This window comes from Bombus pascuorum, chromosome 1 (genome assembly GCF_905332965.1).
Source record: "Bombus pascuorum chromosome 1, iyBomPasc1.1, whole genome shotgun sequence".
NCBI lineage: Eukaryota > Metazoa > Arthropoda > Insecta > Hymenoptera > Apidae > Bombus > Bombus pascuorum.
The window spans coordinates 23,997,152-24,014,718 of NC_083488.1; the positions used below are offsets into that span (position 1 = coordinate 23,997,152).

Below are 17,567 nucleotides of genomic sequence, written 5' to 3' on the forward strand. Positions count from 1 at the left end.
AATTCGTCTATTGGGTTGGCAACTAAGTGACTGCGGATTTTATCAGTGGGTGGTATTGGCAACTAAGTGATTGCGGATTTTGTCAATACCACCCATTGCCAACCCAATAGACGAATTTCTCGGTATAATTTGTCTACATATCATCGGGAAGATATTTAGAAGATACAATTAGTCGTGAGAATATTTATTCGACTATTTGAGCTATTTTGTAATAAATTATGATTTGCCAATGCGTATATCATTTAGAAGATATTTACCATATCATATTTACAAGATACAATTAGTTGCGGATATTGTCAATAGGTGGTATTGACAAAATCCGCAGCCACTTAGTTGCCAACCCACTAGACGAATTTCTCGGTATAATTTGTCTATATATCATCGGGAAGATATTTAGAAGATACAATTAGTCGTGAGAATATTTTTTATTCGACTATTTGAGCTATTTTGTAGTAAATTATGATTTGCCAATGCGTATATCATTTAGAAGATATTTACCATATAATATTTAGAAGATACAATTAGTTGCGGATTTTGTCAATAGGTGGTATTGACAAAATCCGCAGCCACTTAGTTGCCAACCCAATAGACGAATTTCTCGGTATAATTTGTCTACATATCATCGGGAAGATATTTAGAAGATACAATTAGTCGTGAGAATATTCATTCGACTATTTGAGCTATTTTGTAATAAATTATGATTTGCCAATGCGTATATCATTTAGAAGATATTTACCATATCATATTTACAAGATACAATTAGTTGCGGATTTTGTCAATAGGTGGTATTGACAAAATCCGCAGCCACTTAGTTGCCAACCCAATAGACGAATTTCTCGGTATAATTTGTCTACATATCATCGGGAAGATATTTAGAAGATACAATTAGTCGTGAGAATATTCATTCGACTATTTGAGCTATTTTGTAATAAATTATGATTTGCCAATGCATATATCATTTAGAAGGTATTTACCATATCATATTTAGAAGATACAATTAGTTGCGGATTTTGTCAATAGGTGGTACGAAACGATCATCGCGGCAGTCTTTCGATAATACACACATAGGAAATATAATCTACACCGTTAGGCGCGACCGGATAATGGCGTTTCTTTCCACCTCTGAACACGAAACCGCGCGAAATCATGTCGAGCACGACCAAGTGTACACCGCCGCATCGGCGATTAATCACAAACAAGGGGATGGTTATGGTGGGACACGAAAATAGCCGGGAATGGCGTGCATAATTCGGTGGAAAAGGGGGCCACGCAAATATTTGCATCTATTTTACACACCATCGATGCTACTGAATTTTGGATGTGCGCTATTTTTAGCGGAATAGGCCGTGTGTGTCGATCTATTCTTTAGTAACCCGTGGTTGTACGCGCTCCGTTTCCTTCCCGCAAGCCTTCATTTAGTAATATCGAGAGTCTTGATTCGAAACGCCAAACAAAAGCGAAAGAACACGAATCGATATTAGACGGAAGGACACCGATTTACGCAAGCCGCGATATTTGCATTCGAAAGTCGGGTAAAATTAGTTTTCTAACTAAGTCTCGTTTAATTGGCGTAATTTGTTACTCCGACAGGCATAGATAGCAACTTATTAAAAGGAAAGCGTTTATTTTAAGTTTCTTTTATTATTTACTTTCTGGTAAACGTCAAACTATTGCATAAAAGTATTTAATAAGAAAAATCACACTTTTTAAATAGTAATTACCATTATTTCTATAATTTTCTGAAGGAACTATTCATTTTTTATCTTGGAAATTTGTAGCTCGCGCGAACGCTTATATTTACATACGAATCTACGTTCTGATTTTGCGTAAGACAATTGTCATCGTGTTTAGATGCTTCGTGTCCTTTTAGAGAATAATTCTGCATTTCTTCGTTTCACAAAATATTTTTTGACAGATATTGAAATTTGAGAAGATTGTATCGGAAACAAAAATCTTTTCTGAAATATCGCATTCTCAAGAAATCTTAACATTTTCGCTAATTTCTTAAAATCCTTCAGAATAGCTTCAAGCGTACCATTTCACAAAATCAACGTTATATTCCAATAAATATTATTTTACTATTTTTTGTGTTCCGTATTTTTTATAAATAAACTATGTCGAAAAAAGAAGGAAATATCTCAAAAGATACAAACACAAAGAGAAACTGAGTAGAGCAACGTTACTAAATAAATTAACTATCAACTTCCGAAATATTTATGTACAATATTACTTCAACCATGTAACCTATGAAAAAGAAAAGACTGGCCACTACATACGTGTATTACCTCCCGCTGTTCAATTTTCCCTAGAAACAAAAAATTTAAAAATCTCTAGAATCGACTTCAAACTACGTTTTCGATATAGACAGCGTATGCGACGCATCAAGTGCTCTAGCCGTCCCTGTGATGCGATTGGTGCCAATTAAACAGTCTCGTTGGACCGACTACGAGTGCACTTGGTACGAGTAACGCGACAACTTTGTAAAAAAACGCGACGAATGGCCGCGTCAACGATGGTAGGCGATGGTAGGTGTATAATTCACAAAGCGTGGAGAACGTTCACGACTTTCACGACACGATTAATTTACATTGCTGTGGAAGAGGACGAAGGGAGGGGGGGGGGATGGCGGGATGGAACGGCTCGGCAGCGTGAGCTCTTGACGCGAGAAGAAAGAAAACCGGCGAAACGCGTTGCAACGACGAGGATTGCAATCAAAGACAATCCTTTGTTGATTAATTAGCCGCCGGTGGAAGTTTATGATAATAGTCGATGGAACTACCATACGAGGGGAATAAAGTTAATAAATACATTTAAATACCTATAACGCGAAGTACGTACTATCGATCAACGATCGATCAACGGTGTTTCAACTGTTTTAACATTGAAATTCCTACTACGGTAGTCAAATTGGTAGATTCATAATTTTTTCAGTAGTCTCGTATATTTACATGTATATAATAAATGTTTAAAGATAAATTATTAAAAATTTACGTATACGATATTTCGTAAAATATGATGGAGAAAGATCTTACGTCCTTTTCAGTATGTGGTATCTCTTCCTAACACCTTTCACTTCGATTTCTTTAATACGAATAATTACCGCGCGGGATTTACTTTCGACATTTAGTCGAACATGCTTAAATCTTAGTTCTAAGTTTTCAACGAAATACATAGCTCCTAGTAAAACAAGTTAGAGGAAACAGATAAAGTACAATAAAAAAACAAAAGAGATACGTGTATCGCTGGTGCGAGGGTGTATAGTGCATATTGTATATCCGTTATTTAATCGAGGAAAAAGGCGGCCGATAGGCGCGAAGTGGCATCTCATTGATTCAGCTATAATTTTACGTATTGATGATCGAATGGCCGTGACTTAGTGAATAAAAGTACGACTAAGTAAAACGTAGCTGTACGATAGTTATCGAACGGTAACAGGAGATTGCGTTGGATGCGAAGGATAAAGGAGAAAGAGGAGGCGGAAGGGTGCGGTAGACATATTAGAGCAAGTGACAAGAGACTCACCTTGTCTGAGGGTATGTTGCGCGAACTCATCGTAGATGGTGGCGAAGGGTGGTCGCAAGAAATCCAGAGGCCGTCCGTAATTTGACCCAAAGGTGACTTTCCGAATGGCACAGATATTCAACAAACTGATGACAGCGATGAAAAGCCAGTGTGCGACGCACTTACTCGATGAAAACACACTCACGCACAGCTCACTATTCCGGGACCATTTCGGCCCGAGCCTTCCGCTGCCCGATCACACACTCCGACACCTGTCGTTACTTGTACATGTCGGGCGAAAAGTATTTGGGTAACATCTTGCGGATAATACACGGATAATACGCTCTGTAGTTTGCACCGCACGCACCCACCGTCCCAGTCTCAGAGCCAAACACATAAAATGGCGATCCTGAGACGATGCAGCCTTCTGGGGAAGCTTCGGTCACAGAGTACGCGATTGCACTAGTCACACTCGGACGTTCGTGACAGGTGGCAGTGGGAGAAGCGCCAGTAGCGCCACTCCCGGTGTATACTTGTACTACATCTATAAAATTTAATTTAGGAGAACTATGCGAACGAGACTTGTGAAAAACATGTGAAAAATCATAAATTGAAAACTATTTTTACGTATTATTTTCATCGTACTGATATTGTTGTAATATTGCAGAACTGAGGTTTTAGTAATTGTGATTTCATCTGTTGAGAATAAATCAATCGATAATGAATCGTTTTAATTTTATTGTGGATAGTACTTTACACTAGTTTGCATTAATGTTACGATATAACCTCTTCCGTTGTATTGCGAGCGTTAAAATTTTGACAGTTTCCGAATGATAGATTGTATTCTACTGTTGCAGCGTTAGTTCGCATGTATATCATTGTAAATTATGTATAAAAGTAGAAACTCAGTGTGTATCTGACGCACAATGAAATTACTGTGATAAGCAGTTTATGAAAGTATTTTAAAAAATGTCCGCAATTATAGATGATAAAGTGGTTGCAGGAGCGAAATCCGCAAACATTGTTAAAGAAGACCCCATTGTAGCATTGACGGTATATACACCGTTTTAATAACAGAACTTAAACAATTAATTGATTTAGTTATATTCTTTCCTTTATTGATGTGCAGAAAATAACCTTTTTCCTCCATTTCCTTGTAATTTAGTAAACGAGCTTTAATATTTATAGAAAGATATGATTTCATCGTTATATTTACGTTTACCTTTATTTTCTATTTCTGTGACGCTTATTTATGTATTTATTTTAGGAAAAAGTAAATGCTTTATATTTTTTTCGAGATCACTATTTTGAAAATCATTCTATCGAAGAAGCCATTAAAAAGAATGGTGATGTAGAAAAAGAAATGAAAGATACTTTAAGTAAACTCGACGAATGTAAAGGATATGAAATTGATGGATCACGAGCAAAATATTATTACCTAAAAGGAAAAGCTTTAAATGTTACAGAACGTTTTATACCACAAGCAGAAGAGTTATTAACAAAAGCAGTAAAATTAGAACCTAACTTAGTAGAAGCATGGAATGAATTAGGAGAATGTTATTGGAAAAACGATGATATTCAACAAGCAAAAAATTGTTTTGTTGGAGCTCTACGCCATGTAAAATTTCTTTTCTTATTCTTCTCCATTACCATCTTGCTGCTTTATAATTGTGTAATGTATAATTGAAATGCAATAATAAATATTGTAGGGTAGGAATAAAGTATCCTTAAGAAATTTATCGATGGTACTCAGACAAGAACCAGTCCCTAATACTGAACAACGAATACAAAATATACAGAAGGGAGTGGAATATGCTAAGGAAGCAGTCAGTCTTGATACATCAGACGGTATTTCTTGGGCAATCTTAGGAAATGCTTATTTGTCTTCCTTTTTTACAATAGCACAAAATCCTGCAACTTTACGACTTTGCATGTCAGCTTATACACAAGCAGTAAGTTAGATTATGACAATTTTAAACTTTCATCGTTGGCTAGCAATAAACATATTGGAACTGTTTTTAGGAAAAAGATATTGTAGCAGGAAGTAATCCTGATTTATTTCACAATAAGGCAGTGGTAAGCATTTTATTATCTCCGTTACAATATCAATGAACTTTAATTTCTGGTATTCATGTAAATAAATTACAACAATAGGCCTTAAAGTATCAAGAAGAATATAGTTTAGCATTAAAATCTTTTGAGAGGGCAATACTACTGGATCCAGTATGGGAAACACCTCATAACAAAAAGGATGAATTGTTACAATATTTAAAAGATGTACAAAATTCAGTAAATAATAATGGAAGAGTAAAACCAAAAAGATTGTACCAAATGATAAGGGTATCTAAATTTTTTAAATAATATATTTGTTTTTATAATGACAATGTGATTTCAAGATGTGTTTCATTTTATAAGATTCTATAAACTTAATACATGATGCTGGTACCTATACATATTTATAGGTTTCTGATTAAATGTAGGCATTGGATGTTAAACATTTGGGACCATACAAAGGTGGCTCTTTCACATCTGGCCAAAAGACTGTAAAATTAGATTTAGTATTACTTAAAGACCTAGTCCTCGGGTTAAATCCAGAAAAAGTTATATTTGGGAAAGTAGTATGTTGGATACAAGACACCGATTGTGTACCTTTGTAAGTTTCTTTTTCAGTTTCCTTACTTTAATTACAACAAACAATGAATGTAATTTATGATCATGATTAACAAATACGTATCCAATATTTTAGCGCGTTTTGTCTCGTGGACGAAGAAAAAATGTGTATTGCTGTAACAGTATATAATCTTGCTAAAGGTCGTGGAGTAACCGTAGGAGATTCTGTTGCTATACCTGAACCATGTGTGATTCATCATAAGTTTTCTTATCTCAATAACGTTAGTATTATTGTATTGATATATATGCTTCTTTTAAAATTAACGGTTATACATCTATATACTTTTTCAGGATTTTGACTTCAAATCTATACGCGTCGAAACTCCAGTTATATTGGTTGTTAATGGAAGAAAATTAGGTAGAGAGCAACAAGCATCTGCAAAATTGCACACCTTTAAAAAAACCGATTGAACTTAATGCACAAATGTTCGTTCACGAATTTATAGCGAATCGTAGCTAGTGATGAGATTTTCTTTTATCTCGACTTTAAATCAATATCACTGTTAATAGACAATGTGATATTCGAATTTTAAATCTAAGTATTAATATAGTATATGAATAGAATTGAATAATCTTACCACAGTCAATATTTCTGGAGATAGGTCAATCCACTTACAATTGTTGCGCATTTCCTTAGAAGAATGTCATGCAAGTTAGAAACGATGAAATTTAAAAAGGAAACCTGTCTTTTTACACAGAACTTCGTTCATAAGTATCGTTATATTTTGTTTGCAATATGTTAATTTGCAGAGAAGCTTGAAGAATCCGAATTCATCGATTTATATAAAATTTTGTATATACATAATAAAACGCAGTTTATTTAAATGATTGTATCTTGTACATGCGATCTAATAAGCAATAGAAACTTTTACATATATTAGTGTATCTACAAAATTTTATAAGAACAAGTGAGTATGCATTCTTCAAGTTTCTTTCGTCAGCTCAAAAGTCAGTTCCAGAATATAGAATATATAATCGAATTTTGTATAAAAATACTAATTTTCACAATACACCTAGGTGTAGTTTTAATCTTCGATCAAATAATTTTCTTTTAAAAAACATTTAAACGTTCTGGAATTTTTTAATGAACTTGTTTCGCACTTTTATTACGTTTATTGTTATCGTTCTTTAAGAGGAAAGACAAAAGATAAGCAAGCATAAAAATAAGATATAATAACATTTAATGCCTAACAAGATCAAATAAACTGACTTTTTTTATAAGTTCTATTCATCAGTCGTTCCATCGTGCCAATAAAATAACTTTTGCTCGTTTGTACGAAACATACAAACTAATCATTCTTTTATACTCGATACTCATATCGATTCATTTCGATTAAAAAAAAAGAAACGGTAACGTCCATAAGTTCGTAAGGATAGAACGTATTATAAAATACACAATGTGTAGATTTATTTTTAAAAACATCGGTTTATCAAAGTTCGAACACGCTCAAGAAGAAAATCAACGCGAGAAAGAAGAAAAAAGGTCACGAGTTCTGTTTCTGCGTTTGTCGCTACGCCCTTGAAGAGCTTAAACGGGAATGCAACATAAATTTATTAAACCGGTATCAAAAGCGAAACGACAAACATGGAAGCAGGACGTCGCGCATTTTTCAGTCACTTTAACGAAAATTGCTTGTGATGTACATATATATTTAAAACGTTTGTATAAAAATGTTTTCTATTATCGATTATAATATAATAAATACTTATTTAATAATAATATAGTAGTTGGGCGTTTCTCTATGAAAACCTAGCATCCGTTTGACGGAGAAACAATAGTGAACTTCCAGCGGACCGTGACTAACGACTCTTCGAACACTAGGAATCGTTTCACAACGACGAATGATTGTTTCACGTCGAAGTCATCGGCCGACGTCTTCTAAATTAAATACGTACGTGTATACGCGTGGTCTTCCACGTACAGATCATACCGGTACGTAATTTTACGTAAGTGAAACGGAGGTGTATCAATGTTCTCCTTTCGGGACATGTCTCGTTCTACTTCACATGTTCACCTCCCATAACTTAAAGTAATTATCGATCACCTCGAGGAACCACTCACGTCGTTGAGGATCTTTGAAGATCGGCGCGAGCGTCTTCAGTTGAAGCTGTAATAACGCTTCGTTCTCCAACAAACCGTCCAGTTGCTTTAGCAACATCGCATCACCGTGTAATTTCAGCAAGCTGGCATATGAGAAAATGTAGTATTGGTTTCGAAGCCGTTCTACCGCCCAAGCCTCGACGGTGCGGTTTCCGCTCGCTGCTTGTATCGAGCCCATGTGCTCCGCGTACCACGGCGAAAAATAGTTGCTCAACTCGATATTCGATAAATCTGCTACACCACGAGTCTTTAGCCGCTCTTTGATACGTAGATATGCTTGTTGCGTATACACGAACACCTAGAAGGAATAAAAAACGCTTTTAAAATTTTAAGGTAGGTACACAGGTATAATTTAGCACAAGGTATCAAGGAGTGAAGAAAAGGTGAAAAAGGTAAATCTACATAGAGAAAGTACTTATATATAATTGCAGACTTTTCAAATTATCGATATTTTTTACAGTGTAACTTAAAAAATTTTTATTAAAATATTACGGAGAAGAAAGTTAAGTAGTTGACGAACAAATTTTATTGCCATCTTATTTATTTTTCCCTGAAGCATCACTAGCCTTCTGCTTCATCATACCATATCCTGTATGAGACACGTAGGATTTACGTTTATAATTATCTAGGTAATCAACGAATTAACGATGGCCATTTATTTTTACGTATCCTATTCTTGCTTCTAATACTTATTCCGAGTGTTCGTCAGATTATTTGGTGTCGTCATTCTATTCGTAAACCTTGAAACTAGTCTTTAAGGTTTATACATTGGTAAGAGGCAGATAAAAGGGTACACACGTCTGTTTCTTCAGACTATAATTTTGATTGCGTGGGAGGAGCAAATAACCACTGAAGCAGGATTTCTTTGGTAACGTTTTGTAACGCGACGTGAGTGGAGATGATTCGATGGTGCTAGCTAGAGATTCAAATTGATTCTCGGAAGTAAAGCTTGAAGCAATAAATTTTATGCACCCATAAATCATTGGTCTTGCGCAAGTAGTTAAGAAGAGATGTACCAAGGCTAAAGTATTTGTTGTTACACGCCAAGGATCGTCTGTATAATTTTTCCCAGAAGAACGGAGGAACGTTTGGTAAGATGAAATGATCGATGATCAAGGATCTAATTATTACCTAGAATGTTCTAAGTTCTATGACTTGGAGTTTCTACGTTTTACGGTTTAATAACAAAACCGTTTAATAATAATAACTATACGCTGAAACAATAAACACAAACATCTTTACCTGATACAAAGAGTTGCCAGTGACATAAGCAGCAATATAGTGCGATCCAAAGTGCTTGATGAATCGAACCACGCTGGCAGTATCTCCAACCGTGACGTTTTCTGTTTCCCGAAGAACAGCCTCGTCCAGAATCATCGAGTCTGCTGTAACAGCCAATTTCTGATTCTCACGGAACCTGGCAACGCGTACCAGCACGTAACAATGTTCACCGGTGATGAACGACGAGTTGATGCCCAAATGACGAGCAATGGCCGCCTTGGACCAGCTGGCGCTAAACGCTCGCCATGGCCTTTCCAGTCGTTCAAACGTGAAGTCCCGGAAGTAAGCTTGCAGAAGTTGACGAACATTATCGCAGAACTCCATATGAAAGTCTCCATCGAACACCGCTGCCTGTTGGCGTTGTTTGGTCGTTATGGGGGTTGGATTCCTGAAAACATCTAGGGTCGGTTCTCGGAAGATCCAAGTGTCGGTGTCGTTTCTGGGGACCACTCTCATGCTGATGCTGAGGTAACCGTAACGGCTGAAGATGTTGACGGCGCCGCCGAGACGCGGCCTCTGCGACCCGTTGCTGAGCCGTACACCAGACAGCAACGCGATCATCCACGCCAGGAGCAAGAATCGCGTGCGTGACCACATCTCTCGCGGCTGCCTGCGGCGAAACCACCTGGAAACATACGACGAGATTGCTTCAACACTGAAATAATATCAAGTGCGTGATCTTATATCGTGGACTAGGATGGAAGAAGCTGGGAATATAAAGGAGTTTTGGTAAGCTGGAATCTTTCTTTATTGAGAAAGTTATATCGAGGATATATTTTTTTTTTTTGGAATGAAATAATGTTAGGCGTGAAGCTGGGTGGAAGAAACGGAGAGTACAGAGGATTTTTGGTGATCAGGAATCTGTATTTGTCGAGAAGTTGTATGGGGAATAAATTAAAAAAAAAACAAAGAAAATGAGATAATATTGAATACAAAGTATGATGAAACTGGAAGTGTAAGGAATTTTTGAAAATCAGGAATCTTTATTGGTTATACGTAGAATAAGATGGGAGAAAGTGGTATGGAATGAAAAGAATCTTTAATGCTCAGAGATTTTTATTTGTTGAGTGGGTTTTGATTAAAATTCAATTTTTGATGAAATTGTAAATAAAAATGAACAATTTAAATTTCCAAAGATCTAAATGCTGAGATGAATACAAGTTTTAAACACGAATGAGCATTTACGCGTGGTTCTGAAAGAAGATGAGTTCCTTACATTGGAATCGTCGGTAAATATCGATTCCACTAATATAAAACATAAGAGGATTGCAATTTAGCGTATACCTAAGCCGACCGCGTTTCGCTTTGTAACGTCTTTGCAGATTCTTAACATTCCTTCGCTGGTGTTTCTTATCGTACCAACTTTCGCTAAAATCTCTGACATTGTAGGAACCATTAAAATATGTTTCACTGGAATATGAAAGTTGGTAAGTGCTTTTTCTACGGATTCTACATTCATTAGAAACTTTCGATATTTCTTTGTTCCGGTACTTAATTATTTCTATCTCATTATATGGTACCAGGTAGAAACATAACAAACTTTAGACATTTATCTTCGAACGAGATTTTTCTTCATTTTGAATATACTTTCCTACAAAATATAAGTTGGCACGCTACACTGAAATGTCAATCATGTAACAAATATAAATAAATATAATTAGAAATTAATTTTACGTACACAACGAAGCAAGCATTCAAATATATTTTAAATATTCATTTAAAAGGTCTAATTGTTTCAAAAGAAGAAAAAATGTTTAGAAAAAACTATAATCAATAGAAATAATGAAAATATCAAGAAACATCTTACAGCACCGATCCTCGAGACAAGTAGCAAACGACACAAACTTCTTCACACCATCGACAACTTCATTCACAGTTTCGCGTCACAATTAATCGAAACTATTGATCTCGCGATATCAGAACTTGTACGATATAAAAGCAGATTATCATTAAAATTATACATATATGATACAAGTTACACAAAATGTTACAAGTCCTTAAAATGAACCTACAAGTGGTGGAACAACTCGTGTGCTCAGCTGGAATCTACCGGCGCTTCGAAACCGCGAGTGCACGCGCGACGCAACGAGTCCGCCGGTAGATCGCCACGAGTTATCTCGTTTTGTAGGTCTAGGTGCACATCGTCGAGGCATTTGCAGAAGCAGTACGTGGCCTTCATCCCCACCTGTCTACCGGGCAAACACGCTGGTCTAACGCGGTTCTCCAACGTGCGAAGTCGGGTCTCCATCGGCCAAACAAGTGTTTCAAGAAGTTCTAACCCCTTCTTTACGGATCATATTGCTACCGTAATAGTTGCTATGTATTAGGTCGTCCGAAAAGTTTCTTTCGCTTTATTCGGATTTTCTGTTTTATATTATTTTATCGAATTACGTATGATACATTTTCTTTTATCAAGATAAACATCACAAGGTTCGACAGATTAGGTTTCATGTCTGTATAAAGATGCGTTGTTGTAAAAGACGTGTCTGTAAAAGAAAGACACTTTTCGGACAACCTAATACAAGGAGTTCGCTGCGAAATTTGCTTCTGCCATAAAAGTCAACGTTTATTTTGCCAATGATACCTGGACACTTTTAGTATTTGCGAAACCGAACAGCTCGTAACTCCTCATTATTACGCATTTGCTAATTGCAGCTTTAATAACATTGATTTATTACCAGATGAATATCATTGATTTACAATCTCTCAAAATTTAGTCATTTGGTCTGTAGAAAGTTTCTTCGGAGAAGAAGAACCTGTCCATTTATATCTTCCAAAGCTCTGAATCATAGACTTTGAACTTGAGATCTTTCGATATTTATTATATAACTTATTATTCATTGGTAAGATAGATATTCGTTATGAATGTCACTTAACATTTTCCAGTTCTTACGAATTCTTGCATTTGTGCGTATTCGGCGAGACTGATGGAGCCTCGGCTTGATCCTCCTCTCAATCAACTTAAGATCCGTAGAATTTTTGTCTTCTACAGGCTCGAGGAGGATATGCAAGGTTCCGGGCTGCGGTCACTTGTTCGTCTCGGTTGGCCGCGTGCACGCGAGCCCGTTCATCTTGATGAATGTCCACGCGACACGATTGATCGTTATGCACGCAGGCTACGATTTATGCACCGCTCTGTGTTAACGGTATATCGCTCGCGGACTGCGTTTGACAATGAAATGCCTCGAACGATTTACTTCCGTATTGATAATTGGAGAAGACGTAAAATTGCGACGAAGATTAATAAAAAGTGAGGCACTTTAAGATTCGTTCATTTAATAAAAATAAAACTAAAGCAAAAATCAGTTACATAAATACATAGATCATGATAAAATAAATAAAAGATGATGATTTTTAATTTTTTTAACTATTCGTCATTCCGGAAAATCTGAAAAAATTATAAGTTAATACGTAAAATTGACTGTTCACCATCTTTCCTTTCTTTTACGAGTTCATGGGGAAATGTTAAAAGTACAAGGAAGTAGTGGTCATTTTTTGATGTGTTTGTGTGTGTATGATCGACCTTCATCGATATTCATAACAGGATAGTAACAGGTTATTATAATTTCTCTGGTTATTGATTGTTTTACGACGTAATTATTAAATTACGTATTTGCGTAAGAGGAGTTTTTTCAGGATTAAAATATCAGGTGAAAAAATTCGAAGAATGATCTTTAGAGAAAAATCAAGTTAATGATATGACGCAAACAATGATTGCAACGTATATCTGAAACAATCCGGAAGTGATAAGAGAAGTACGTGATATAGCGACCAGACGATTGCAATATTGCATTGCAGCAAACAGATATACCGCTTTGAGTATCTTTTGCGAAACAATTTAGTTGTTTTCCTTTTTTCTTATATTTAATGTTTAATAACCTTTTACTACAGCTCATTGAAATCGGCTAAACATCCTGTTATTTTACAACTAGTAAAACAAGGAAGACACGTAAACCTGAAGAACTTAAATATTATCTAAATATAATTCTGAAATTCTTAGAAATCTTTCACTCAAAAAAAAAAGAGAGAGAAAATAACGACCGACTATAAATATTTATAATATTTTAATTACCTCTGCCGAGGTAATTAAATTTTATATAAAAAATTCCAAACTTTTGAAAAGACCAATAATCAATAATTGAAATTATCGATTCACTCTGTATTCTAAAGAGCATGGTGGAATAAGCATGTTAAAATGTGTACCGCTAAGCCAAATTAAACTTGTGACACGTCAATCGAAAGAGCTTCTTAGGAAAACCATTCCGGCAAAGTTTTAGCCACCTAGCCCCTATTATTAGGGTAGTTATTAACCTAAACACGATTTAAAGCTTATGCTTAGTTTATTTTTTGTTCTACCATAAGGAGAACTATGAAAAAAAATCTGAGATACTATAGCTATGATGTTACATATCTGGCAATTTTTCCACATTTTTCCTGTACTATTTCTAATCTATTTTTTAAAAATCAGAAATATTTAAAAATGTCAATTTCGTATTAGTGTTATTAAACAATGTACAGATTTCTCTATTTATATAATTTATATAAAGAGCATATTATATGAATATTATATGCAATTCTAGATAGTTTTATTTTTATTAAATGAGCGAATATTAAAATCTCTCACCTTTTACTAATCTTCGTCGTTATCAACGTTGATCGCAAGATTTACTCGCTCAGCATTGAAAGTTTTGTTGAGTATTTCAACAGGCCTTATCATGTATGCGACATATATGTATATATAGAATGCGATAAATAATAAATTATCGCAGCGATGTGTGAGGAACAAAAATGTCTTTCTATTCTCGGGCAGTCAATTGACTTTGGCATGTTCAGTGCTGTAAGTAATTATAAATTCGAACATACGCTTTATGTAGCACTTGAACATTTTATACTTGTACGTTAATAGTTAATAATGTTTTTAGTGTTGACAGTGTTAATAGTGTCGTATCATTACTTCCCTCTAAATAACAATTTAAAAATCTTTCTTGCTGGATCCGATGGATTATCTCAAGCAGTGTGATACTTGCTAGAGGTAATGGATTCAAAAAATAATATAGAGCAATGTTGTTTGAAGGAAAATAATAATACCTGGCTGCTAGAGAATAAAAAGTCACTTTTGTGAATGTGCATTGTGCAAACAGCAATGGCACTCTTGGGTTTTGTTCGCATATCGCTGCGATAATTTACTATTTATCACATGCTGCATATATGGCACACATTACAAGCTTTGCTGAAATACTCAACAAAACTTTCAATGTTGAGCAAGTAAATTCTGCGATCAACGTTGACAACGATGAAGATTAGTAAAAGGCGAGACACTTTAAGATTCGCTCATTTAGTAAAAATAAAACTAAAAAAAAAATCAGTTATATAAATACATCATAAATTACTCTTACAGGCATGGAAAGATAAAAGATGATGACTTTTAATTTTTTTAACTATGCGTCATTCCGGAAAATTATGACTTAATAAACGTGATAGATAGCTTCTATTATAAAAATATAGATGTTATCGTTTAATAACGCTAATATAAAATTGCCATTTTCGATTTCAATTATCTTTCTTAATTTTTAAAAAATAGATTTCGCACTGAAAAAATGTGGAAACATCACGGCTATAGTAGCTCAGATTTTTTTCACAATTTTTCATAGGGTAGAACAAAAGAAACAAAGCATAGACTGTAATGTTTAAGTTAATAACTACCCTAACAATAAGAGTAAGGTACTAAAAGTTTGTTGAAATGGTTTTCTCAGGAAGTTCTTTCGATTGACGTATCATTAGTTTAATTTCGCTTAGAGGCACCTTTAACAACCATTGCTTTTTTTTAAATCTAAATATAATTTTAGTTTCAAGAATTCAGCTGAACATTTTATCCTTTCAAGTTACGAAAGATATTCTATTCCAATAGGAAGCACATTAATTATGCCACAAACTTCCTATAATAATCTAATAATAGGCATTAAGAATCTCTAAAAACTTGCCTTGAAGGTTAATTCGTCGAACCTTCGCCTACCTCTTTTTGCTCCATTTAACGACGTCTATGAAAAGGCTACTTTAAGAACGAGACTTTGTAGTAATATCGTTAAACGCTTTCGCTCATGCATAGATCGCGTAACGAACGAAGGTTGTGCTAGACCCTTGGATTTCTTCCAATCTGGCAATCGTCCTAGCGACGTTTTGCAACGATTTACATCTGGAGGAATATCGGTTGGTAATTACTTATTGAACGTTTCTCTGTCCAAGGAATGTGAACAATTACGCGGTTGGCTCGGGTGTATATTTTATGTTTAAGTTCGTGACTCGAATATCTTAGAGAAGACTACTTTCTATTATGGTGTCTCAATGAAAATTTACAAATGCAGTATTCGATGATTGTACTAATCCACAAAGTAAATCATCCTAATTTATACCGTGGCTCTAAGTATAAAAATTAAAGTTGGATTATAATAGATGGAAAGAAGAGTTCTAGTGAATATATTTTGTCAATCTTATAGTTTTAGTAAATTTATTACTTTATAATCTTTGAACATTAACTTTTATGTATAGTAAGCCTCTCTTATCCAAACTAATGGTAGTATAGTAAATAATGAATTAAGATTAATTGACAGATTCTTAAAATACTTATGGATCCAATATCTTTTTGGCTGCTAAGTCACATAATTTTTTCAACATAATTAACCGCATAGATTTACATTTCTTTTGTACTTAGAATCGTCGAAGTCTTTCCTCGAATGTCACGAATGCTTTGACAGGAAGCGCGTCTCAATTACCACGTTCGTTTGCTTTTTCTATTTGCATAAAATCGTCATTATTGACGTCTTCGTCGCAATAAAACCATTTCATTACATCGGTATATTTGAATTTTTCCTACTATTCCCGGCATCTGAGAAATGTACGTGTTTTAGATAATTTTCAATACCATTTATCGTTTTTCAACACGATCTATTTTTGTTAATTTCATCGCATCCGCATTATTTTCGAGCTTTTTAATTATATTGTATTTTGTTTATAATCAGAATTCCCCTAATCGAATAAGATAAAAAATACATTGTATATGAACAGTAAATCGGATTAAGTTTGGATTAAATTCCTCGTAAAGAATTTTTCAAATATGTTTGTATGCCATTTAATTATACTTTTGTTGCTATTTTAGTATTTAATATTAATCGTGTTCTTTCCTGATTGATTTATGGGAATTTGGGTGCTATTGTATGAAAACGTGTGCATTGAATAAATGAATAATGGAAATGAGTTCAAAGGAAGAACGTCTCAAACGAAGTACCGTATTGGAGCATCAATTAATACGGTAAAACGTGATTGTTTCTCTTAAGAACGTGGCCATAATAACGACGAAACGGAAATGCATAAGAACTTTTCTGGTTTAAAAGCGTAATTCTCGGAGTATAACGTTTCTTGGAACGTGTAATGCTATAATGTTACATTTATCTCGTGATAAAATACAAAAAATAAATCTCTGGCATTTATGATATCTTTAGAACGCGGAAAGTCATCGAATGTCATTCACGAAATTAATATTGTTACTACGTTGTATATGTACTATGTTATAGTAGCATGACACGTTCTTTGCTAATTCATCTATTGGAGTTATTTACAGAATTAAGATTAGAATTTTACCTTAGAATCTGTCATAATCTCAAAGTGAAATTACTATGGGGACACGTGAAGTAATTAAACCAGCGTTGAGAAATAACATAGTTTCTAACATTTTTGCAGAAGAAATATCTAATTTCACATCTGATTTTAGCATACAATAATTGGCACGTAAGAAGTTGCTACAAACATCTCATACAGAATTACATAATTCTGTCAATTTTAACGAAGAACGAACAATAATTGCAATATCGTATTGTAAATAAAAAAAAGTTTATTACATCTATATCTAATATTAAACCATCTAAGAAATAAAAGAATACATTTATAAGCATTATGTAACATCTGTTAAGTAAGTGTACAAGAAATTATACAACACACAAAGTGTATAATTTAGACTATG

General features: G+C 34.6%; 3 protein-coding genes across 6 annotated transcripts in view; 1 reads left to right on the forward strand and 2 right to left on the reverse strand.

Annotated features, from left to right (window-relative positions):
* The window catches only part of LOC132915254 (ubiquitin-like protein 3), a 114,449-nt gene extending 110,485 nt beyond the window's left edge, over positions 1-3,964 (reverse strand). The window contains exon 1 of the mRNA XM_060975071.1: positions 3,523-3,964. Coding sequence (XP_060831054.1) covers positions 3,523-3,552 — 30 coding nt within the window. The 5' untranslated portion in view covers positions 3,553-3,964. The remainder of the gene's footprint in view (positions 1-3,522) is intronic.
* Positions 3,965-4,068: 104 nt separating this feature from the next.
* LOC132915127 (tetratricopeptide repeat protein 5-like) lies at positions 4,069-7,891 on the forward strand. Its single transcript, XM_060974822.1, has 8 exons — positions 4,069-4,554; positions 4,769-5,119; positions 5,211-5,453; positions 5,524-5,577; positions 5,656-5,841; positions 5,982-6,154; positions 6,248-6,392; positions 6,463-7,891. Exons 1-8 carry the CDS (start codon positions 4,471-4,473, stop codon positions 6,580-6,582), a joined length of 1,356 nt encoding a protein of 451 aa, XP_060830805.1. The 5' UTR covers positions 4,069-4,470; the 3' UTR covers positions 6,583-7,891.
* LOC132915200 (torso-like protein) overlaps positions 5,572-17,567 on the reverse strand; it is a 34,424-nt gene continuing 22,428 nt past the window's right edge. For 2 of the 4 annotated variants that reach the window (XM_060974935.1, XM_060974929.1), the window contains 2 exons: positions 9,515-10,178; positions 5,572-8,570 (listed from right to left, as the gene is read on the reverse strand). In XM_060974935.1, the coding sequence (XP_060830918.1) occupies positions 8,175-8,570; positions 9,515-10,150 (1,032 nt within the window). In that variant the 5' untranslated portion in view covers positions 10,151-10,178 and the 3' untranslated portion in view covers positions 5,572-8,174. The other 2 variants (XM_060974950.1, XM_060974943.1) reach the window with 2 other exon arrangements.

Excerpts from the sequence above, each read along its gene's own strand:
- LOC132915127 (XM_060974822.1), top strand. The coding sequence starts at position 4,471 with ATGTCCGCAATTATAGATGATAAAGTGGTTGCAGGAGCGAAATCCGCA. Across the intron at positions 5,120-5,210 it reads TTGTTGGAGCTCTACGCCAT|GGTAGGAATAAAGTATCCTT; the intron begins GTAAAATTTCTT and ends TAAATATTGTAG. Across the intron at positions 6,393-6,462 it reads AGTTTTCTTATCTCAATAAC|GATTTTGACTTCAAATCTAT; the intron begins GTTAGTATTATT and ends ATACTTTTTCAG.